Here is a 24,200-nt window from a genome sequence, read left to right as displayed (position 1 = left end):
CGAGAGGAGACTGACCATGAGTTTTATCCCGCACATTACATGGATCGTCCTGACGATGATTCTCCGTGTTCGTGCAGAATCTCTGGCGGTGATTGTGGACGACCCGGCTGAGTTTCCTGTGAACTGTCCGATGAACGAGACGGCCGAGCTGCACCGAGAGGACGGGACGGGGAACCCGCTGCTTGTGGCTGCGCGTCGGGACGGTGTTTGCAGACCTGGCGGAGGATTCACAGACCGGCTGGACCTAAACTCCTGCTTCGCCTTCAGTCGCTCACGCTACACGGATTCCGGTCTGTATGAGTTTACATGCGGCAGCAGCACAGACCGCATACAGCTGGATGTGGTTGTGGCCTCTGATTCATCGGTCTCTGAGGGAGAAGCGGTGAAGCTCAGGTGCTACTATGACACTGCAGGCGGACAGGTGGAGGCTCTGAGGTGGGAGAAGGACGGACACATGGTGCTGGAGAAGAATCTGTCCAGCGGAGAGGTCAGATACGGAACCGGTTTTGAGGGAGTGAGACTTTCACCTGACCCAGGTGGAGACTGGTCACTGATGTGGGATCATGCGCAGCTCAAGGATGAGGGCGATTACTTCTGCTCCGTCCGCAGTGAAGGCGTCAGGAAGGCGCGGGGGGTCCCTGCTGCTGCGAGGCTGAAGGTCCACAAGAGACACCTGGTCCCGACGACCCACCAGCCACCGCTGAATGTAAGTGGAGCAGCTCACTCTCGGCACGGGTGCAGCGCTTTTTGTTAAAGTGCCGGGGCGCGTAATTACGCACACGGTTCCATTATTTATAAACAGCATCGTGAACTTCTTCCTTTTACGCTGTTCCAAAAACAGACCGGATGTCTCGCTGCCCTCATAGCAACACATGATTATGAGGCAACAAGTCATAAATATGTTAAATTATGAATTTCGACTTTATGTCAGACAGTATTTATGATTTTTTAAATCTCATATTTCAATCGTCTAAAAAAAAAAAAAAAATCCCGACTGCGTTTGTCTCTAAATCAAATCTCTCCTCACGTCGTGTCATCATTAATCTCACGTGTCAACATTTCAAAAATGTTTCTGTGTGGAGTGACGTCATCAGCCGCAGGGTGACGTCGTTTCACAAGCAGATTAAATGTGTCAGGTAGCAGCTCCGTTATGTTTACAGAGCAATTCACCCTCCAGTGACATGCAGTCATGAACTGATAAGACGCCTCAGCTAATGTCATAAAAGAAAAGGCCGCTCCTTCAAACTGCAGAACTTGCTTTAAAATCATCACATTTTTAAGTTTCCCTTAAGTAGCTTTGAAATAAGATAAGAGTTGTGCATTATTCCAGGTTTATTACCTGTCCTGTTTGTGTCAGTGTTGTGGTGTCAGCTCTGAGTTTAATTCTCTCTTTGTTTCCCTCTGTGGCTGATCAGGGAACCACTGGAGAGAGGATGGATACTTGGATCGTTGTTATTGTCAGTGTCATCATCACAGCAGCTGTGATGTCTGTGCCTTGGGCTCTTTGCTTCTTTTTAGTACGGCGGCCACGGATGAAATTCAAACAAAACGTGTCACCTGGACCTGATGGTGGACGACCCCCGACAGATGTGGAGATGGGACTTCTGACTAATGGGAATTCTGCTGGTCCTCAAACCAATGGGGGTCCTAAAGTCCAGAATTTGACTCAATAAGATAAAAAATAAGATTTTGGGGCAACACGCTCGATCCGGTCCCTTCTTCGGTTCTCCACTGTTCACGATGTCCGTACCAGATGTGGCCAGTCCCCTGCAGACCTACATGTGTTCTGGTCGTGCCCAGAAATGATGAACTTTTGCTCCAGAACATTTGACACCTTACAAGAAGATTATGATGTAATAATGGATCCAAATCTCCACCCCCACCCAACAACTGTATTTTCACTTATTTATTTAGATTTTTTGAATTTAAAAAAGGCCAGATTTACTCCAGTCTTCTCCATATTTCCCTACCTCTTCGTACGTTGTGCTTTCCCGTCTCTGTTTAGTTTCTTACCTGAGGCTCAGGTGGACCAAAGGGATTGTTAAAAAAAAGTGAGCATTGCACTTCCGCTCTTTTGTATGTTTTTGTAAATGCTTCCAGTGTTGATGCTCAATAAAAAACATATTTAAAAAAACAAAAAACTTTGTCATTCTGCAAAAAAACAGGAGCTACAGTTACAATGCTCTGAGGTATCTCAACTGGAAATATCCTCTGATACTGCAGAGATTCCCCTCGTTTGATATTTAGTGTGACCAACAGATGTTAGTTGTTTGGCAGCTGAGAGGTTATTGGAGGTTATTTTTGGATACATCTGGTGCACTCCTTCTATGTTTTGTACGACAGTCATGAAAATATCAATTAAAGAGAAGCTGCAGTTATGTTAGTGAGTCACGAGTGAGAAATCTCCTTCTTGCCAGGGCAGCAACAGAGTCCAGATGTGTGTGAAGTCTCCACTTTTTCCAGTTTATTCTCTCAGAATCTGCTTTATTGTCCAAACGTGACCACACGAGAGGAGTTTGACAGTTTTTTTGTTCTTCTCTATAAACTTAAACACTACAAGACACAGCAGAGTCCAACAGAGGCTCATTGATTTGGCTGATATTGACCTTTTGTTGTCTCAACTATCTGTGGCGGCTCATGAGTCTGCATCAGGGAAAGTGTCTCTACAACACTGCATGTGTTTATTTTCATTAGTTCACCACTTGTAGAGTTCACCTCAGTAATCGTCCCACACACACACGAGCTGCTGTAAGACAACACGATCTGTTTCATGCTGTTTCTGGTGTCGTTTAACTGCAGGACGGCTGATTTTACAATCCACCGTCCTTCAGTAGCGTAACACTCAGCCTGTGTAAACAAGTAGCTGCAGGCATGTGTCTGCTAAAGCCTCAGCCTTTCTCTGCATGTTGTGTTTGGGCTTACTGACAGATTATGTCGATTATGCTCAAGGAAAACATCCATCAACCTGTTTTATCAAGGGAAGTGCATGTCATGTAAACATCGAGGCCTTTTTATAAATCACACAGAGGAAACACCTTTCTTTGCATGTGGTTGTGTTTGCTGTCAGCATTTCCTGCTGGCTGGAAAAACCTGTTCTCTGCTGTATGAATCAGACAGAGGAAACACCAAGTGCTGTTATCTGCTTGTCTGGGTGTGATGATGGATGGATGGATGATGACTTCACAAAGGAGTCGAGGGTGAATTGAGGTGATGTCAGCTGTCATGTAAACAGCGAGGCCTTTTTAAAAGGATCACTGTGAAGCTTGGAAGAAGAAATTCAAACTCAGAATTTTGATATTTACAATATTAATGAGATAATAAGACAAACTTCAGACTCTCTCTCTAAGCTACGTAGTGTCCCTTCAGGTGTGTTTGGTCACAGAGGCTGACACAGGGTGTTTGTCCTGGTGTCGGCTCTCGAACCACCTACTCAAAGCCTGATGATCACCAGCTGTGAGCAGAGACAAGGCAAGACATGTCATGTGACCTATGAGGTGATCTCCTGAGCCGAGTGGATGGAAAGTTACCAGCCTGCTTTTGTCAGAGTGAGAAAATGGACCTGTTTATGACATATGACATTTTAAAACACCACAGGTCTAACAAATACTGTCTACTGTAACACAAATGCCCCTGCAGGGACCTGTTTGTCTGCATGCTGCAGGCTGCACTGGCACTCAGCGGCCCCACCCTGCTGCAGGAGTCATGCACAAGATGTGACTCTGTTACAAGTAAAAGCTTGGTGGTCTGGAGGTGAGAGACCCAAAAGAACAATAGAGGCTGTTGTGTAGTGTAGGAGAAGGTTTATGAAACACAATGTGGACGGTGCAGTGATGCTGATGAGGAGGCTGGAAGCTCTGCTGCTGCTTTTGGCTTCATGCCTTTCTTTGAATGCGGTCGCTTCGTGACACATGTTTGCTAACAGGACAATAGACATGTGGCTGCTGTTTAGATCAGCTCTCTCTCTCTCCATCACTGCATACAGAGAGATTTAAGGACTTAATTTGCAACTTTTACAGTTTGTGACTTCCTGGAAAGTCTTTTAAAAAATCCTCCTGCACTCTGGAGGCCTGTGCTCATTTTTCCACAACGTTGACCTGAAGACAAACCTTTGGGTGCTACCGCCAGTGTTGGGCTGAAAATCAGAAGTCATCTAGGATCCTCATCAGTTCATCTTTATTTCCCCGACCTTTGCCCAGGAATCTGTTTCTTTGTGAGAATGTGTGTTAGTTTCACTTCCTCCTTTTGTTTTCTCCTTCCTGCTTCTGCCTCTTCCTTATGTTTTTCTCCTCTTGCCATGCCAACCTCTGAACATTCAGTCAGGAAACAACCCTCTTGGGTGGGAAGGTGAAGTGTTGTCTGGAGAGAAAGGCAGTCGATAACCTTTCAGAGCAGACAGGCCACGACTCACAGCAGCTGTGTGGCTGCCGCAGCCACATGACCAGGAGGTCACAGCACACTCATGATTGGCACAGATGAGAGCAGCCCGTCAGAGGACTTCACCTCAGTGCTGCTACTTTCACAAAGAACACACAGTGAACTGTTGTGTTTACTGTGTCACAGCCGAGCTGAGCCGGGGGAGAGAAATACCCACGGCTGCTGCAGGGTCAGTTCACCGACTGTACACAAAAGTCAGACGTTGGCAGATGTTAGTGGCTTTTCTTGTCCAGTGTAAAAGACTTTTGAAACTCCACACAGAGGCCAGAGGAGAGGATGATTGACAGCTGCTAATCCAACATGTTAAGCCATGTTTGTGTTTTCACCGCTGTGTTTTAATGCGACCTTGCTCTCACACAGCCTCAATTAAAGAGAGTAAACTTGGTAGGAAGAATGAAAACCTGACAGGAAAGTGTGGAAAATGTGACTGGAGGAGAAGAAGAGGAAGAAAACAGTGTGTGCACACGATCTTTTCTCTCAGTTTTTGTTTATAGAAAACATGAACTGCTGTGACGGTGTGTCGGGGTGCAGACACACACTCATTCAGACACACACACGCTGCTGATACATGTTAAAGAGCTGTTCTCACTGTTTGCCCGTCGTCCTTTGAGAGAGCTGACCTCTGACCTCGGTGCTGTGTCAGGAACGCTTGTTTGTTTGGCCCTTCAGTGAATCTCCAGCGCTCCTCCGCTCAGCTTCCTGCCTGCCCGTCCTCCGACCTGCAAACCAGCCCCAATAAACCTTTTTCCTCCCTGCAGTTCTGTCTCTGGTCTCTGGTCTCTGCATTCAGGTCCACTGAAAACTCAAACCTAACACACGTATCGCTGTTAGGACAATAAAGATGTGTCTATTTAAAACAAGGGTGAATCTCGATATCATAACTCTGGAATGAAACGACCTAAAGACTTGAACTTGAACTTGAACTTGAGGTTGAAGTTATGCCCAAAAAACAACAAAGCAATGTAAACAGTTATCTCTCAGGGTGTGTCTGTAAGCTAATGAATCAGACAGAGGAAACACCGAGTGATGTTATCTGCTTGTGTGTGTGTGATGGTGGATGAATGGATGAATGGATGCGTGACGCCTTTACAAAGGAGTCGAGGGTGAATTGAAGTTATGTCAGCTTTGTTACTGTCATGTAAATGGGGAGGTAATAATACAAACTGTTTCCCATAAAGTGAATAAACGAGCTGTTCTCAGAGGAAAATAAGGTCCCAGAGCACTGTTTGAAGCTAGAAAAGGTGGCAGGGTCCGCCACATATGAACAAAGTAAAACAGTATGAAACTGTGTTGTTCTTTAAGGTCAGTTTGTTTATTCAGTTCAATCAGTCATGAAAACAAACAAAGATCTTCAAACTCTCTCTCTAAGCTACGTCGTGTCCCTTCAGGTGTGTTTGGTCACAGAGGCTGACACAGGGTGTTTGTCCTGGTGTCGGCTCTCGAACCACCTACTCAAAGCCTGGTGATCACCAGCAGGTGCAGAGACAAGGCAAGACATGTCATGTGACCTATGAGTTGATCTCCTGAGCCGAGTGGATGGAAAGTTACCAGCCTGCTTTTGTCAGAGTGAGAAAATGGACCTGTTCATGATAAATGACATTTTAAAACACCACAGGTCAAACGAATACTGTCTGCTGTAACACAAGGAATCTCTGCTGGTGGAGTCTGTTTATGCTTCCTGACTTTCTTTGCGTGCGGTCGCTTTGTGTGTCATACCATGACACATGTTTGCTAACAGGACAATAAACGTGGCTGTGTGAAGAAATTAACGGTTCCTTGGTGTTTAGATCAGCTCATTATCTCTCCATCAGTGCTGCATGCAGTGCAGAGCACATGAGGATTACATTCTCACGACTCAGGAGTCATTACAGCAATAAAAAACAGACGTACAGTTATTCTGCTACGAGGCTGTGGGTTACAGCCTGAACTGTGTCTTTCTCTTTTTAGAAATATGATACTGCTTTACATGCAAATATCCAGAATATGACATGTAACATTTTGAATCCTTGGAGAGGTCTGCCTCGTCTGCCTCGTCTGCCTCGGCCCTGAAAGCTTACTGTCATACAGAGAATTAGTTTGAATTTCTTCTTCAAAACTACGTTTAGTTTAGTTGTTGTTCATTATGAAAGTATTTATTACATTCTGACAACAGATGTGTGAATACAGTATGATTTTTGTGGCCTGAAGTACTTCACAAACATTTACTTTTTTCATCTTCCCCGCCAGCCTTATCTGATTTGGCAGCAATGTGGCTGCAGGGGACAGTTTCTTTTCCACCTTTGATCAGCCCGCAGAGGTAGTATTGATCCATCACTCATCCAATAACAGAGAAATGTCCCACACTTCAACCCACAGAGCAGCGTTACAGGACCCAACTACAGCCACGGGGTAGCAGGTCATGTCTTTGGTATTTGTATTTGTCCTACCGCCTTTTTCGTCACACGTCAGGCGGCTGCCTCGGTTGACTGTTTGATGGCTGAATAAACAAAGTGACCCTCACAGTTTCATACTGTTTACTGATGGAAGTAATATCACACAAAGGTCAACTCCCCCCCGAGTCTCAGCCTAAGTTCATCAACCTCAAAGTGACTTGTAAATCAGTGATCAGTGATAATAACCAGATCCTGACGTGTAAATGTGACGTCTGTCTACCACACTGTCGACTTAAATATGGGCAACTGACTGCATCATATATTAATCAGAATCAGAAACACTTCATTAATCCCCGACGGGACATTGCTTTTGTTACAGCTGCTCCCATTCAAAGTCAAGAATATGCAGAAAAACAGTAATAATAACAATAATAATGATGATAATAATAATACAAACTATATATGGTGCATATTTATAAAAGTAGCCTACTGCAACTTTTACTTTTTAACCATGTAATGTTATTTTATACAATATCATATTTTACGATGTTGTCATGGAGTTTATCACTTCACTGCTAAAAGAAAAGAAAGCAGGCTCACTGCCAGTTGCAGTTTCTTATCTTGATTTGCAGACTTTTTAATTATTTGTCTCCATGATTGTTAATTTTATTACTTAGATGATCAGAAATCACTGTGTAAAAACGACCTTGGTGCTTTTTTATTCCAACAGACGTCACATTTACGTGTCAGGATCTGGGATCTGCCTCTCTGACTTAGAAAAAACAGTCAGATAGAGAGAGAGAGACGCACACCTCGCCTTCACCGTCGTCATAGCGTTATCACATTGATTTTCACTTTTATATATTAACATGGATATGACGCATCTTCCTCTTGCTTGCAAAACAATCTGCTACAGATCTACTGTGCAGGCGTGAGGCCGTGTGAACCACGGTGCCTCACAGGAGGTGGAGGGTTGGCGCATGTTCTGTTTGCTGTACGTGATGAGGGCATCAGTGATGTCCCCATTGCTTCCTGGAAGACTCTGTTTATTTAATTGCCCTCATGTTTTCAGCTTCACCCACCCATACCCCTCCTGTCCTCCACACACAGGGTCAGGGCTGATTAGAGCTTTGGCAACGAGAATGACCTCCCTCCATAACTAGTGTCTGCTGAACTCAGTCAGCGACCTTTTGGACCTAAAGGCTCTTTCTCTTTGTGTTTGGTTACAAATGTTAAATCATACAAGTTGAGTCCTGAACAAAAGATTTTGAATTTTGTTATTTTTAGCATTTCAGTAAAGACTTGTGACCTTTTCCTCGCAGTCGGCAGCTCTAGAAACGAATTGGATTGGAGGGATTGTCTCCCACGACACCCTCAGTGGATCCAGATGCTCTCCAGCTCAATGTGCAGTAAATTAATCCGGCGTATAATTTGTTTTACATTAAACAACCACGACTGCTGAGGCACAGGTGTTCAGTTCAAGTGTTACTCACATTCTCCGACTTCCTTCTTCACCCTCTGTAATGAAACCTCTTGGGTAACATTGTTGTGAAACTATCATCCATGTTCAAACAGCACTAATGAGAACTTGAGATTTCACCCTAGTTGAGCCTCCAACTTTCCCGGTGCTGAGGTCGGTGGCGGGTCCAGAAGGTTGGCAGGAAGAAGAAGGATCGCCACGACTTAAAAGTCTCTCCAAAAATAAAGGATTGCAAAACAAATTCTGTTGTTTGCATATAAGGTTACCGTGCTATACCCAAGTTTGCTTACATGCAAACCATCCTCAGTCCTCAGTTCACTTCTAGTAAAAGCATAAAAAACAGTTTTTGCTGGCAGTACACAACGTTTTCAGCCAACCGGCCTTCGTTAGTGTGTACGAATGTAGGAGTACAATTCATTTATGACTCCACTGAGAGTGGATCCTCACACACAGGCTGAGCCCAGTAAGCACGACTCAGAGACAGTCCAGGGATTTTCTTAAAAATCAAGGTTTACTTGCTTTTAAAACAGGTCGGTACACAAAGATCAGGCAAACAAATCACAAGGGCTGGACAAAGGCGGTGTAATCCAGAAACAGAGGACGTCAAAAAACAGGAATAAAACTGGAATGTTTCCTGCAGGGAGACAAAGAGGACATTTTGAATCCTTGGAGAGGTCTGCCTCGTCTGCCTCGTCTGCCTCTGCCCTGAAAGCTTACTGTCATAGAGAGTCCACATCGGTGACTCAGCAATTAGTTTGAATTTCTTCTTCAAAACTACATTTAGTTTAGTTGTTGTTCATTATGAAAGTATTTATTTCGTTCTGACAACAGATGTGTGAATACAGTATGATTTTTGTGGCCTGAAGTACTTCACAAACATTTCCTTTTTTTAAATCTTCCCCGCCAGCCTTATCTGATTTGGCAGCAATGTGGGCTGCAGGGCACAGTTTCTTTTCTTTAACCCACAGAGCAGCGTTACAGGACCCAACTACAGCCATGGGGTAGCAGGTCATGTCTTTGGTATTTGTATTTGTCCTACCGCCTTTTTCGTCACACGTCAGGCGGCTGCCTCGGTTGACTGTTTGATGTTCCTGCAGTGTGTTTACCCACAAAGCTCCCAAATATTTCACCGAGGTCCGGCTCATTACAGCTGACAGATTGGCTCATTGTTGTCTGATATGAGGGAATAATCAGTTCCTGTTAAACTTTTTAAAGTCGCTCTATGTAGTAAGAAAAAACAAACTAACTAAGCAAACTCTCGTTGTGTTCATGGCTGAATAAACAAAGTGACCCTCACAGTTTCATACTATTTACTGATGAAAGTAATTTCACACAAAGGTCAACTCCCCCCGAGTCTCAGCTCAAGTTGATCAACCTCAGTATGATCCTGTTTTTCCTTTCCAATCCATCACTGTCCTTCTCTCTGTTTATTTAATTGCCCTCATGTTTTCAGCTTCACCCACCCACACCCCTCCTGTCCTCCACACACAGCGTCAGAGCTGATTAGAGCTTTGGCAACGAGAATGACCTCCCTCCATGACTAGTGTCTGCTGAACTCAGTCAGCGACCTTTTGGACCTAAAGGCTCTTTCTCTTTGTGTTTGGGTACAAATGTTAAATCATACAAGTTGAGTCCTGAACAAAAGATTTTGAATTTTGCATGTTGTTATTTTTAGCATTTCAGTAAAGACTTGTGACCTTTTCCTCGCAGTCGGCAGCTCTAGAAACAAACTGGATTGCAGGGATTGTCTCCCACAACATCCTCAGTGGATCCAGATGCTCTCCAGCTCAATGTGCAGTAAATTAATCCGGCGTATAATTTGTTTTACATTAAACAACCACGACTGCTGAGGCACAGGTGTTCAGTTCAAGTGTTACTCACATTCTCCGACTTCCTTCTTCACCCTCTGTAATGAAACCTCTTGGGTAACATTGTTGTGAAACTATCATCCATGTTCAAACAGCACTAATGAGAACTTAAGATTTCACCCTAGTAGAGCCTCCAACTTTCCCGGTGCTGAGGTCGGTGGCGGGTCCAGAAGGTTGGCAGGAAGAAGAAGGATCGCCACGACTTAAAAGTCTCTCCCAAAATAGGGATTTTCTTAAAAATCAAGGTTTACTTGCTTTTAAAACAGGTCGGTACACAAAGATCAGGCAAACAAATCACAAGGGCTGGACAAAGGCGGTGTAATCCAGAAACAGAGGACGTCAAAAAACAGGAATAAAGCTGGAATGTTTCCTGCAGGGAGACAAAGAGGACACGGCGAAGAGACGTGGGAAATTCAGTATAAACACAAGGGAGGGGAGGATAATTGGATAATTGATCCTTTGAGGTCGACCACTTTCCTGCCAAACAGTGCTTTAGATCTGTGTCCGACTTGATGTCATGCACATGTGGGCACAAGTGGGTGTAGAGTTTTAATAGGCAGTTGTGTGATAAGTGTGTCGGATAACATTTATAATAAATGGGATGTCACAGGTTGTGACCTCCTGACTGAAGGCTGATGGGTAACTGTCCGACTTGATCGCGGCTTTTGGGCTCTGCCATCGGCTGCTGACGCCGGTCTCGTCTGCTATCGTGCTATCAGGAAGAGGATCTGCAACGAGAGGAGATAAAGGAGGAAACATAAAACACACATTTCTGAGGCTGACCCTCTCTTCTTTAAATGTTTCTGACTCATCAAATGAAGCGATGAAAAGGAAATAATGTATTTTAGAGTGAAATCATCCCTTCAGACATCACTGATGAGGCAGCACGGGAACAACATGTTTTACTCTTTGTACAATAAATCATTTGAGCGATGCAAATCTGAGAGCCTGTGTGTTGGTTTCACGTCTTTCAGTGGTCAGTTTGAATCTGATACAAACCAGAAGTACTGTGATGAAACCTCATATTAACCTTTATGCAAACAAATGAGTCAAATCATTTCTGGGAAATGACAGAAGCACAGACTGTGCCACATGCACCACCATCCTGTACATATCTTCCACCTTCTTCTACTTCCTTTTTTTGTGTTCCCGCTCTCTTCAGGACACGGTGTATATATATAACACATTTCCCTCGAACCAGTTCTTGTTTAGTGGGATTTCCCAGATAACACCCTCTGTGCATCACGTTGTACAGTAAATTCATCTGGCTGTTTTCTGGCAATGATCCAGCGGTCAGACCGGCTTCGCTGGTGGTCGAACACCAGATGTTCACAGACGAGATTGTTGATTAAAAGATTTATTCACATTATGTTTTACATCAGAAGTGTCCCACCGAGGTGAGGGGTGTCTTGTCCTGGGTTTTTCTGTCTCGTGAACTTCCTGTTTTATTTTAAAAAGTAACTCTCCTCTCGTTTCCCCTGATCCCGAATTGTTTCCACTTGTGTTCCCTCGCCTGATGTGTCTTATAGTCTGCGTCTCCCTTTGCTCTGTGCCAGAGTGTTGTGTTAGTCACGTACCCCAGCTCTCGCCTTTTCTTTGCCTCCTCAGGAGTGATTTCCTGTTTCATTATTCCTTTTCTTTGAGGTCGTTTTGCCTCAAGTTAGTTGTAGTCTTGCTTCTTGTTTTCTCAGCCTGCAGATTAGATTGTGATTTATAGCCTATTTATTTGTCACCTTGTGTAGGAGTTCAAGTGAAGAAATCAAATTTCACAATAAAAGCCTGCTCAAATTGCTCTAAATCTGCTCCTGAGTCCTCCTTCCCAGTCCAGGCCTGAAGAAGTTATACTGACCGGTGACCAAAACGTTACCTTCAGTAAACTTGTGGATTTTATTGGAAACATTCGGGGGACACGACTCAACAAAATGTACGAGAAAGTTGTAGTTTTTGGACATTTTAACGCAGACATGTCGCCTTTAAGTGGAAATCAAGTCGAGAGAAAGGAAAGGGAGAATGAGGTCAGCAGAGCAGATGATAATAAAAGATCAGATCGCTCGGCCGGGCCTCCTCTTGTCCTGCAGTGAAAACACAATGTGATATCCATAAAGAAATGCATACTTGTCTGTAATGATGCTAAATTACTGTACTTGTTATTACTCATCAGTTATTCTAGTGCAAGAAGTGCAATTCCAGCCTTCACAGTCGCTGAAGCGTTGAGAAATTACGAGAGGGAAAACTCCCTCAAAAGATTTCAGAAGGTCTTCAACTAGCAGAGGAAGGCGTGTGAGGCGTGAGGACCAGCCCATGCCACATGTGTACGAAGCCTGACACCAGGCCACATGACAGCCTCAGTAACCAACCTTGGTCAAGGTGGAAATAAAGTAGTAGTAGTAGGAAGAGACAGAAGCAGCAAACACAACTTCCTTGGAGGAGAAAACAATAGTCTCATTACAACTTGGGATCAATCTGAAGTCATGGCTCAGCTTTATTAAAACTGGGAAGTGGGACTGTCTCCAGCCGTGATTGTTCTCAAACAGTGTTGCTCAGTGAAATAGTTGGGAGCTATTTGCCGGGACTTCCCTTCCTTCACAACACAGGCGAGCGAGAGCCTTCAGCAGTGTGTCACGCTCTCTTCCAACCCCACCCCGAGCCTTATGTTATCACCATGGCAACAGGCTTCCTCATACAGCGCCATACATGAAGATACATGATGACGATGTTTACGGTAACACTGTGTCGTCATGAGGTCATGCATGAAAAAAGACACACACAGATTTCCTCACGCGGGTTGTTAAAGCTGGGGTCGGTCCAGGCCAGACTTTGAAAGTAGGCAGCCAGTAAACTCTGCCTGCTGCACTCAGACCTCTCTCTACCCGTCAGCCAGACCGTGTGTTTTTAATTAAAACCTTTGAAAATGCTTCTCTGCCGGTGGTGCTTGGGGGATGAGAAGAGGGGAGTCACACGCAGATTTTCTCACTCAGATTGTTAAAGCAGCTCTGAAGTTAAGCTGACTGTTTGTTGAATGTTGTGTTACTACTCCTGTTATCTTTAGCCCCTTAGTCACACTGGAGCAGGGCGAGCAGGCCCTGTGCCAAAGTCAGAGGCAGCTCATTTTACAACGCTTTGCAGAGATATCTACTGAATTAGCATGCTAACCAGCTAGCCCTGGCCCATCCCAGTCTAAAGCTCCTGTTAGAGGGGCACGATATGGGTTGTTGGATGAGGTCAGGCTGCTTCCTCACTCACCCCTTTATCATCAACTTCCCTTTTTGGGAAGTGTCTCTCTCTCTCTCTCTGTCTCAAAGTAAACCCCCCCCCCCCCCTCAAATTCAAATTCAAATTCAAAGGAGCTTTATTGACATGAAAGTTTCAACAATTTTGCCAAAGCATCAAAACACAATATACAATATTGACAAAGTAAACAATTACAGAATAAATAATACTTAAGTATTCAGCCACAATAATAAATTAATAAAGAAAAGAAAAGAAGAAGAGGAAAAGAAAAAAAAGTAAAGTGTGTGTGTGTGTGTGTGTGTGTGTGTGTGTGTGTGTGTGTGTGTGTGTGTGCGTATCAGTGTGCAGGTAAGTGCAGGAGATCATGTCAGGTGTTGGCAGCTCCTCTTCCTCTGTGGCAGCACTAACACATCTCACTGAATCTGCAGCAGCGGCACTTTCTCTCCCAGTAGATGATGTATTTTTTCTGTGTCTGGGAGTTTGTTGAAATTTGGGGTTGTGTGTGTGATTTTGTTGTAGAGTTGTGTTCTGATGTCTGTGTGTGTGTCACAGTGCAGCAGGAAGTGCTGCTCTGTCTCCACCCGCTCCCTCTCTCTCTCTCTCTCTCTCCCCCCTCTCTCTCTCCCTCTCTCTCCCCCCTCTCTCTCTCTCAGGTTTTTTGGTGCTCTCTCTCTCTCCCCCCCCTCTCTCCCCCCCCTCTCTCTCTCTCAGGTTTTTTGGTGCTCTCTCTCTCTCTCTCCCCCGTCTCTCTCTCAGGGTTTTTGGTGCTCTCTCTCTCTCTCCCCCCCTCTCTCTCCCCCCTCTCTCTCTCTCAGGTTTTGTGGTGCTCTCTCTCTCTCCCCCCCCCTCTCTCCCCCCCCCCCTCTCAGGTTTTTTGGTGCTCTCTCTCTCTCTCTCCCCCTCTCTCCCCCCCCCCCTCTCTCTCAGGTTTTTTGGTGCTCTCTCTCTCTCTCCCCCCCCTCTCTCCCCCGTCTCTCTCTCAGGTTTTTTGGTGCTCTCTCTCTCTCTCTCCCCCTCTCTCCCCCCCCCCTCTCTCTCAGGTTTTTTGGTGCTCTCTCTCTCTCTCCCCCCCCCTCTCTCCCCCGTCTCTCTCTCAGGTTTTTTGGTGCTCTCTCTCTCCCCCCCCCCTCTCTCCCCCCCCCTCTCTCTCAGGTTTTTTGGTGCTCTCTCTCTCTCTCTCCCCCCCTCTCTCTCCCCCCTCTCTCTCTCTCAGGTTTTGTGGTGCTCTCTCTCTCCCCCCCCCCCTCTCCCCCCCTCTCTCTCCCCCCTCTCAGGTTTTGTGGTGCTCTGTCTCTCTCCCCCCCCTCTCTCTCTCTCAGGTTTTTTGGTGCTCTCTCTCTCTCTCTCCCCCCATTTCTCCCCCCCCCTCTCAGGTTTTTTGGTGCTCTCTCTCTCTCCCCCCCTCTCTCTCCCCCTCTCTCTCTCTCAGGTTTTTTGGTGCTCTCTCTCTCTCCCCCTCTCTCTCTCAGGTTTTTTGGTGCTCTCTCTCTCTCTCTCCCCCCCTCTCTCTCCCCCTTCTCCCTCTCTCAGGTTTTTTGGTGCTCTCTCTCTCTCCCCCCTCTCTCTCTCTCTCAGGTTTTTTGGTGCTCTCTCTCTCTCCCCCCGCCCTCTCTCTCTCTCTCAGGTTTTTTGGTGCTCTCTCTCTCTCTCTCCCCCCTCTCTCTCTCAGGTTTTTTGGTGCTCTCTCTCTCTCTCCCCCCCCTCTCTCTCTCAGGTTTTTTGGTGCTCTCTCTCTCTCTCTCTCCCCCCTCTCTCTCTCAGGTTTTTTGGTGCTCTCTCTCTCTCTCTCCCCCCCCTCTCTCTCAGGTTTTTGGTGCTCTCTCTCTCTCCCCCCCTCTCTCTCCCCCCCCTCTCTCTCTCTCAGGTTTTTTGGTGCTCTCTCTCTCTCTCTGATGATTTACAGTAAGAGTGTGTGTTGTTATGAGTTCATGCAGGAGAAGGACACACGCAGATTTTCTCACTCAGATTGTTAAAGCAGCTCTGAAGTTAAGCTGACTGTTTGTTGAATGTTGTGTTACTACTCCTGTTATCTTTAGCCCCTTAGTCACACTGGAGCAGGGCGAGCAGGCCCTGTGCCAAAGTCAGAGGCAGCTCATTTTACAACGCTTTGCAGAGATATCTACTGAATTAGCATGCTAACCGGCTAGCCCTGGCCCATCCCAGTCTAAAGCTCCTGTTAGGGATAATGAGGTCAGGCTACCGGGCAGCACACACACACACACACACACACACACACACACTCACACACACTCCTGCTTCCCCGCCCAGTCTCATTCATAAATGCTGCACAGAGTCAGTCAGTCAGAGCTGCTGTCTTCTTCCAGGAGCAGAGAAATGGGTTCCCTCCTTGAACTTCTCTGTCTGTTCAGCGTTATCTTAAATATTTCAGGTGTCATTGTGATTCTCGGAGACTCTTTTGAAAGTAGGCAGCCAGTAAACTCTGCCCGCTGCACTCAGACCTCTCTCTACCCTTCAACCTTCACTGTGGGCTCGTCCGGGATCTGAATGTCCACGAGGTGTGTGCGTGGGGCAGTGTGTTGGTATGATAGGTGTGTGTGTTTATGCTGTGATACTGTATGATAAGAATGTGTGAACAGAAAGAGAGAGAGAGATGTTCACACATGGGGGATTTCCTCAAGATTTCAGGAAGTCCTCTGATATCAGACAGTCTACCACTAATAGAGGAAGTTACACCACACATTCACTGCAGGTCCTCACGCTCTCCTTCTGTGGCAGCCGTCTTCCTCCAGGAGAGATCTGCATCCATTTTTTGTTGTGTCATGGTGAGGCAGCACGAATGAGTCCTCCGTTCTCCCCCTTTGCCACCTGTAAGGGCGTGTCCATTGGAAACGCTCCTTGCGTCCAAACCCTGAGGCTATTAGGGGTGGGCGATACTGCAAATTTTGGTATCGATCTCATACCAAGTAATTACAGGGCCAGTATTGCAATATCCAGTATTACCAGCCCTAGAGGGTTTTTAACAGCCTCAGCAACCAGCCTGTAGTTCCCCTGCTGGTCCTTCACACAGCAGCTATTGTTGTTTTGTTTTTTTGCAACCCAACTGCCAGATTCAATGTTGGTCTCTGCAAAACCACAGATAGATTAAGACCTCAGGTGTCTTTACGTCCCACCTCTGGACTCTGGTTTGGTTTAGGTAGAAAAACATCTGGTTTTGGCTTCAAATACGTGTCTTGGTCACCACGAACGAGGCTGGAGGGACAGAAAATATCTGTTTTCTCACTACAAACACGGGTGGAGTTGTTCGGAGGTGTCTCGTTCAAGGCTTGACACGAGACAAAGAGCTGCTCTCACTGCCTGCAAGTCGTCCTTCACCACTTTTGTCAAAAGGGGTTGTCACCACTTTGGTTACAAAAGGGGTTGTCACCACCACCACAGGATTTCTTGCAGAACTGAAGGTTGAGTTTCTCTGTGGGTGTTGTGTCCCATGAGGTGCCTCTGGGTCATTAGAGGGCCCCACACTTCACTACCGTACATGAGGATGGGTTTTATTACACTGTTAAATAGTTTAGCCAAATTGTAACTGGAGGATTGAATTTATATAGTGAGCTTTTGATGCTACAGTCGGCCCTGCGTGGCTTTTCTGTGAGGGAGTGTGTTGCCTCGTCCAGGCTGCCTGATGAGCTGATGATGATGCCCAGATCATTATACTCCATTGTGCTGAAGTGTGGTCCCTCCTACCCTGAAAACATGTTTGGATTCCTGTAACCGGGCCTTTTTCTGGAATACCATGACTTTGACTCTCTCTCTCTCTCTCTCTCTGTCTCAGCTTCGAGGTGTTGGTAGAATTTAATAGCTCTTTTTTGGATCCTACAGGGGAAACTGGCCTAATTCAGCTCTGCATCCGTTGTTGGGGGAGTTCCTGTGGACTTTGAGGAAGCTTTTGCAGATCTCTGTGTGCAGCTTTCCATTGGGTGTTTGTCCCATTTTTCAAAGTCTTGGTTCATGAGAGGGCCCCACACTTCACTGCCGTACAATAAGATTGGTTCAATTATGGATTGAAATATTCTGATCCAGATTTTGACAGGTACGTCTGTTTGAGGATTTTTTTATAGTCCAGAAAGCTCTTCTGCCCTTGTTTCGGAGATCCTTAATGGCCAGATTGAAATTTCCCGTCGATGTTATGTTTAGTCCTAAATATGTGTAGCTGTGTGTGTGTTCTGTGTCCGTAGAGTCCAGGTGGAACCGGTGTTGGTTTTTCTGACTCTTAGGTCGTTTCTGGAAGACCATGACTTTTGTCTTTTCCAGGTTAACGGTCAGGACCCAGGTCTGACAGAACTTCTGCAGGTGATCTAGCTGTTTTTGTAGAGCCTCCTTTGATGGAGCGAGCAGTATTAGGTCATCTGCAAATAATAAGCATTTGACTTCTATGTCAGAGAGGGTGAGACCAGGGATATCGGACTCTTCCAGGGATTTGGCCAATTCATCTATGTAGATGTTAAACAGGGTGGGGCTCAGACTGCAGCCCTGCGTCACCCCTCTACTTTTGGGGGCCAAATTGAGTCAAATGCTTTCTTGAAATCTACAAAACAAGAGAAGATTGTGTTTTTGTTCTGGTGGACGTGTTTCTGGACGAGGGTGTGGAGGGTGTAGATGTGGTCGCTGGTTCTGTGTTGTGGTGTAAAACCAGTGTGACTCTTGCTCAGGACATTGTGCTCACTGAGGAAGTTTTGCAGACGCTGTTTCAGATGCTGCAGAATAACTTCCTCAGGTTGCTGCTGACACATGTGCCTCTGTAGTTGTCTGGCTCGTATTTGTTTCCGCTTTTAAAGATTGGAGTGATGATCCCTCCCCTCTCTCTCCTCTCTCTCCCCTCTCTCCCCTCTCTCTCTCTCTCTCTCTTTCCTCTCTCTCTCTCTCTCTCCCCTCTCTCTCTCTCTCTCTCTCTTTCCTCTCTCTCTCTCTCTCTCTCTCCTCTCTCTCTCTCTCATTTGAAGTTCTAGTAATTCTCTCACACCCTCCCACAGGGAAAAAATACCTCAGATGTTTTTTGGCACGCGCTCTCTCTCGCTCTCACACACACACACACACCAGCAGACAAGCATTTTTAAATGTTTTAAAGGTCCTTCTTAATGTGTCACACGCACACACACACACACACACACACACACACACACACACACACACACAAACACACACACACACACACACACACACACACACTCCTGCCCCCCCGACCAGTCTCATTTATAAATGCTGCACAGAGTCAGTCAGTCAGAGCTGCTGTCTTCTTCTTCTTCCTTATGTTTAACTTATGATGACTCGGGGAAGCAAAACCAATTAAATCCTGACTGCGTTTGTCTCCAAATTGAATTTCTTATCGCATCGTAAAATCAGTACCTGCAAACTAGGAACCTTTTGATATCAGCCACAGGGCATGTGGTTTCACAAGCAGATTAAATGTCTGTTTCACCGGAATAATGAGTGTCATCATGTGCATGATGCCAATTTCAAAAACTGCCATAAAAATAATAGGCTACGTGTGAATCTGTATTTTATCCAAATATGTTTTTCTGTGTTCTGTTTCCTAAATGAAATGGATATATTTTTTGTACGGTAGTGAACGGAGAGAGGAATAATTTATTGATCCCACTGGAATCGTACACACACAGGGAAAAAAGACAAGTAGTACACACACACACACACACACTCCTGCTTCCCCGCCCAGTCTCATTCATAAATGCTGCACAGAGTCAGTCAGTCAGTCAGAGCTGCTGTCTTCTTCCAGGAGCAGAGAAATGGGTTCGGTCCTTCAACTTCTCTGTCTGTTCAGCGTTGTCTCAAATATTTCAGGTGTCTTTGTGATTCTCGGAGACTCTTTTGAGTTCACTACGACTGCAAGTTGCCAGAAACAGGGAGCCGAGCTGCGGCACCGGCTGGACTCTTCGCGTGCTGATCTGGTGGCTCGATGGGAAGGTGTTTGGATCCCGGGTCCGGGCTACGAGGACAGGATCGACCCAAACGCGTCAGTCGTCTTGAAGAGCACAAACTTCAACGACAACGGGCTGTACGAGTCAACCTGTGAGGAGACACCGACCCAGCTGGACGTCGTCAGAGCCTCTGCAGTGTCAGTGAGGACAGGTGGAGCTGTCAGCTTCTCGTTCCTCTACGTCACCTCAGGAGCGCATGGGACGTTCAGGTTGGTCAGAAACAGAGAGACGGTTTGTGAGGTGGACCTGTCCTCCGGGAACATCACATATACAGGCTATGAGGAGAGACTCTCTCTGCGCTCTGATTGGAAGTTACATGGAGAGCTGACTCCGACCCTGCAGCAGGTGAAGCCGGAGGACCAGGGTGATTACTTTGCATATGTGGAAGAAGAAGATGGAAAGAAAAAAAGTCTCTCTGCTTGGAGGATCAAGGTCCCAGACCCGGATCAGAGCCCCGCCACACCTGTAAGCCTCCTTTATTAACACGATAATGAACCTGCAACACTGAACTCTCTCACAAAACATGCTCCATGTCAAGAACTGACATCAAAATAATATATGTGAATATTTTCAACTTTCACTGAGTTACATTCTTCAACCAACATCATAAACACAACAGGGAAAGAAGACATGAAAAACCAAGCTGTCCTGGTTCACACCCTGACACATAACATGTAGTCTCAGCTGTCTGTGTGCAACACACACGCTGTGTTATAGACATATTATATCAGCCTGTCTGGATCTGATTCCTCTGTTTTGTTCTCCTGTGCAGCAAACGCAGCGACCACCTAGAGAAGAGAAGGGAACCGGGATCTGGACCGTTACCGGAGGAGCGGTCGCCGTGTTTGTGGCTGGTGGTCTCGCAGGCTTCGGTTTAGGTTGGTGGATAAAATCCCACAGACCAAATGTGTCATCTGGACCCGGTGGTGAAGGACCCTCGGCACATCTGGAGATGAGTCTTGTAAAAGTGGAGAACCCTGCTGGTTCTGAAGATGATGTGGGGCCTTCAAGGGTTCATTGCTAGATTCAGACTGCTACATATCAGGTCCTCATCAGAGACTCAGCCTCGATCTCCACCTTCAAGAAATCCCTGAGAGCTGATCCCACGTTAGATTTCCTAAAACTCCAAATGTTGAAGACCAACAGAAAAGATGAATTTCTTGTCTCACGTGATTTCTCATCATGCACTGGAATGAATTACTGTCAATAAATCTGTATTTTATCCAAATATGTTTTTCTGTGTTGTTTCCTAAATGAAATGTATATTGTTTGTGTGGTAGTGAACGGAGAGAGGAATGGCAGTGAGCTGGGTCTCAGCTTTGGTCAACCTCAATCACTCAACTCCCACTCACTCCTGTGTTTCCTTTCCAGTCTATCAGCTGTCTTTCTCTCAGAACAACACTTCACTAGAGCTGCTGTTCAGGCTGTGTGAACCACGGTGCATCACAGGAAGTGGAGGTGTACTGCGTGTCTGCTGCGTTAACGTGAATATGATGCAGAATGTAATTGTAGTACTTGGTAAAGAGACAAGAATAGCAATCTAGCAGCTTCCTGACTTTGTGTTCAGAGGGTTTCTGGCCTTAATATGACACAAGAGGAGAAAGTTACAGGAAGAGGCAGAGGACACATGCACACTGTGCTCAACACATCTGTGTAATTCCTTCTTAATGTGTCTCACACACACACACACACACCGGTTCAAGACCCCAACACACTCACTGAACAGCTTGTTTCAGTAGCGAGAAACAATGGAGGACAACTTTCTCTCCTTCCTTCTCTCTGAGATCAGACAAGCAGCTGTTACCTTAAAGAAAAACGTGTTTCCTCTTTGAGTGACTCATTGGACTCTATTTTTAACGCTCTACTTTTGGATCACATTTATTTATTGATGCTAGTTATGCAGCATGCTGATGGTGGAAAAGCTGTAGAATAGACTTAAACATTGATTTAATGAGTCTTTCTAAAGGTCAAAGGACAAACTGCAGACACAAAAACCACATCTACTGTGGATGAATACACAAAATGTTGAACCGGTGTGTGTGTGAGACACATTAAGAAGGAATTACACAGATGTGTTGAGCACAGTGTGCATGTGTCCTCTGCCTCTTCCTTTAGCTTTCTCCTCTTGTGTCATATTAAGGCCAGAAACCCTCTGAACACAAAGTCAGGAAGCTGCTAGATTGCTATTCTTGTCTCTTTACCAAGTACTACAATTACATTCTGCATCATATTCACGTTAACGCAGCAGACACGCAGTACACCTCCACTTCCTGTGATGCACCATGGTTCACACAGCCTGAACAGCAGCTCTGGTGAAGTGTTGTTCTGAGAGAAAGACAGCTGATAGACTGGAAAGGAAACACAGGAGTGAGTGGGAGTTGAGTGATTGAGGTTGACCAAAGCTGAGACCCAGCTCACTGCCATTCCTCTCTCCGTTCACTACCACACAAAAAATATACATTTCATTTAGGAAACAGAGCACAGAAAAACATATTTGGATAAAATACAGATTTATTGACAGTAATTCATTCCAGTGCATGATGAGAAATCACGTGAGACAAGAAATTCATCTTTTCTGTTGGTCTTCAACATTTGGAGTTTTAGGAAATGTAACGTGGGATCAGCTCTCAGGGATTTCTTGAAGGTGGAGAGCGAGGCTGAGTCTCTGATGAGGACCTGCTATGTAGGAGTCTGAATCTAGCAATGAACCCTTGAAGGCCCCTCATCATCTTCAGAACCAGCAGGGTTCTCCACTTTTACAAGACTCATCTCCAGATGTGCCGAGGGTCCGTCACCACCGGGTCCAGATGACACATTTGGTCTGCGGGATTTTATCCACCAACCTAAACTGAAGCCTGCGAGACCACCAGCCACAAACACGGCGACCGCTCCTCCGGTAACGGTCCAGATCCCGGTTCCCTTCTCTTCTCCAGGTGGTCGCTGCGTTTGCTGCACAGGAGAACAAAACAGAGGAATCAGATCCAGACAGGCTGATATAATATGTCTATAACACAGCGTGTGTGTTGCACACAGACAGCTGAGACTACATGTTATGTGTCAGGGTGTGAACCAGGACAGCTTTGTTTTTCATGTCTTCTTTCCCTGTTGTGTTTTTCACAACCTGATGTTGGTTGAAGAATGTAACTCAGTGAAAGTTGAAAATATTCACATATATTATTTTGATGTCAGCTCTAACCCTCTGCAGTCTGGTCGCTCTGTGCACGGAAGCAGCAGCTGGTTGGACACATGGAAGCATTTTCAAAGGTTTTATTTAAAAACACATCTAGCACACAAACAGACATGCTGAGAGGAGAGCCCACAGCAACTGAGAAGAGCCTTTAAACTTCTGGCTTCCAGTCAGGAACCAATCAGCTCCCTGGACGACCTACACTCACACACACACACCTGCAACCAATCACACTCACACACTCAGGTAGCAGAGGTATTTAAGCAGTTTAAACTTCTCTCACACCGGCCAACAAGCAACATGTGTTGTCACCACGGAGGCAAGAGACAGAAGTAGTGCGAGGAAGACCTCCTTTATTAAAACATTTCCACTAAGTGCTTGGAACAGCACTGTATGAGACACTACCTCCCCTTTTTAGATGAATCAGAAACATGTCGTCAGACGTTACAACCCGGGAACAAGTCTGAAGTCATGGCTCAGCTTTATTTAAACTGGTTCCTCATATGCATCCACTGTGCTCCCAACACAATACGGGATCTGAATTCCTTCTTAATGTGTCACAGACACACACACAGTTCAATGACCCCAACACACTCACTGAACAGGCCCAGGGCAGTTTGTTTTCTTCTCTCTCCTTCTGTCTCCAGCCGTCTGCTACAGCGCAGATGCATTCACCCACTGTCCCTCTTTGAGCTGGGGACTCTGTGCACTGATACAGACACACAGTAGATGCAGATGTGGATTTTACTGCCCCTTGGCTCGTTGTCTCTGCGGTTGTTTTTGTGACACACCTTTAGAAATGTCTACTGTTAACACGCTGCCTGAAGGGTAAGCCTACAGCGTGTGGCCTCAGGATCAGGCCACGAGCAGCCCACACCACTTGTGTACAAACCCTGAGGCTACGTGACAGCCTCAGTAGGCAGCCTTAGATAACTCTGCTGATGATTCATACTCCAGATATTCCCGACACAGCACCGAGGTCAGAGGTCAGGTCAGCTCTATCAAAGGACGACGGGCAAACAGTGAGAACAGCTCTTTGTCTTGTATCAGCAGCGTGTGTGTGTGTCTGCACCCCGACACACACAAATTTTTTCTTCCTCTTCTTCTCCTCCAGTCACATTTTCCAGACAAGGCTGTGTGGGTGCAAGGTCGCATTAAAACGCCGCGGTGAAAACACAAACATGGCTTAACATGTTGAATTAGCAGCTGTCAATCATCCTCTCCTCTGGCCTCTGTGTGGAGTTTTAAAAGTCTTTTACACTGGACAAGAAAAGCCACTAACATCTGCCAACATCTGACTTTTGTGTACAGTCGGGTCAACTGACCCTGCAGCAGCCGTGGGTATTTCTCTCCCCCGACTCAGCTCGGCTGTGACTCTCATCTGTGCCAATCATGAGTGTGCAACTCCTGTCATGTGGCTGCTGTGAGTAATGGCCTGTCTGCTCTGAATGGTTATCAACTGTCTTTCCTGTGTGTGTGTGTGTTTGTGTGTGTGTGTGTGTGTGTGTGAGAGAGAGAGAGAGTGTGGGGCAGTGTGTTGGTACGATAGGGGTGAAAACATAACATCCTTGGAGGAGAAAACAACCTGGGAAACCATATTGAAAATAAAGGAAGTTGTGGGTGGAAAAGGACGACGTGTTTGTCTCACACACAGAAAGATTACTGATCTTTTTTTCTCTT

The 24,200-nt window shown here is 45.9% G+C and overlaps 1 protein-coding gene across 1 annotated transcript; it reads left to right on the top strand.

The window, feature by feature from the left end:
* The first annotated feature begins 16 nt into the window (after positions 1 to 16).
* LOC141003777 (uncharacterized) lies at positions 17 to 20,411 on the top strand. The gene is made up of 2 exons (XM_073475239.1): positions 17 to 706; positions 20,106 to 20,411. Exons 1-2 carry the CDS (start codon positions 17 to 19, stop codon positions 20,355 to 20,357), a joined length of 942 nt encoding a protein of 313 aa, XP_073331340.1. The 3' UTR covers positions 20,358 to 20,411.
* The last annotated feature ends 3,789 nt before the right edge of the window (positions 20,412 to 24,200 follow it).

This window comes from Pagrus major, chromosome 10 (assembly GCF_040436345.1).
Source record: "Pagrus major chromosome 10, Pma_NU_1.0".
Classification (NCBI taxonomy): domain Eukaryota; kingdom Metazoa; phylum Chordata; class Actinopteri; order Spariformes; family Sparidae; genus Pagrus; species Pagrus major.
This window is presented reverse-complemented; position numbering and strand designations above follow the sequence as displayed.

Coding starts and splice junctions, on each gene's coding strand:
- LOC141003777 (XM_073475239.1), top strand. CDS start 17: ATGAGTTTTATCCCGCACATTACATGGATCGTCCTGACGATGATTCTC. Junction 707..20,105: donor CCCACCAGCCACCGCTGAAT/GTAAGTGGAGCA, acceptor TCTCCTGTGCAG/CAAACGCAGCGACCACCTAG.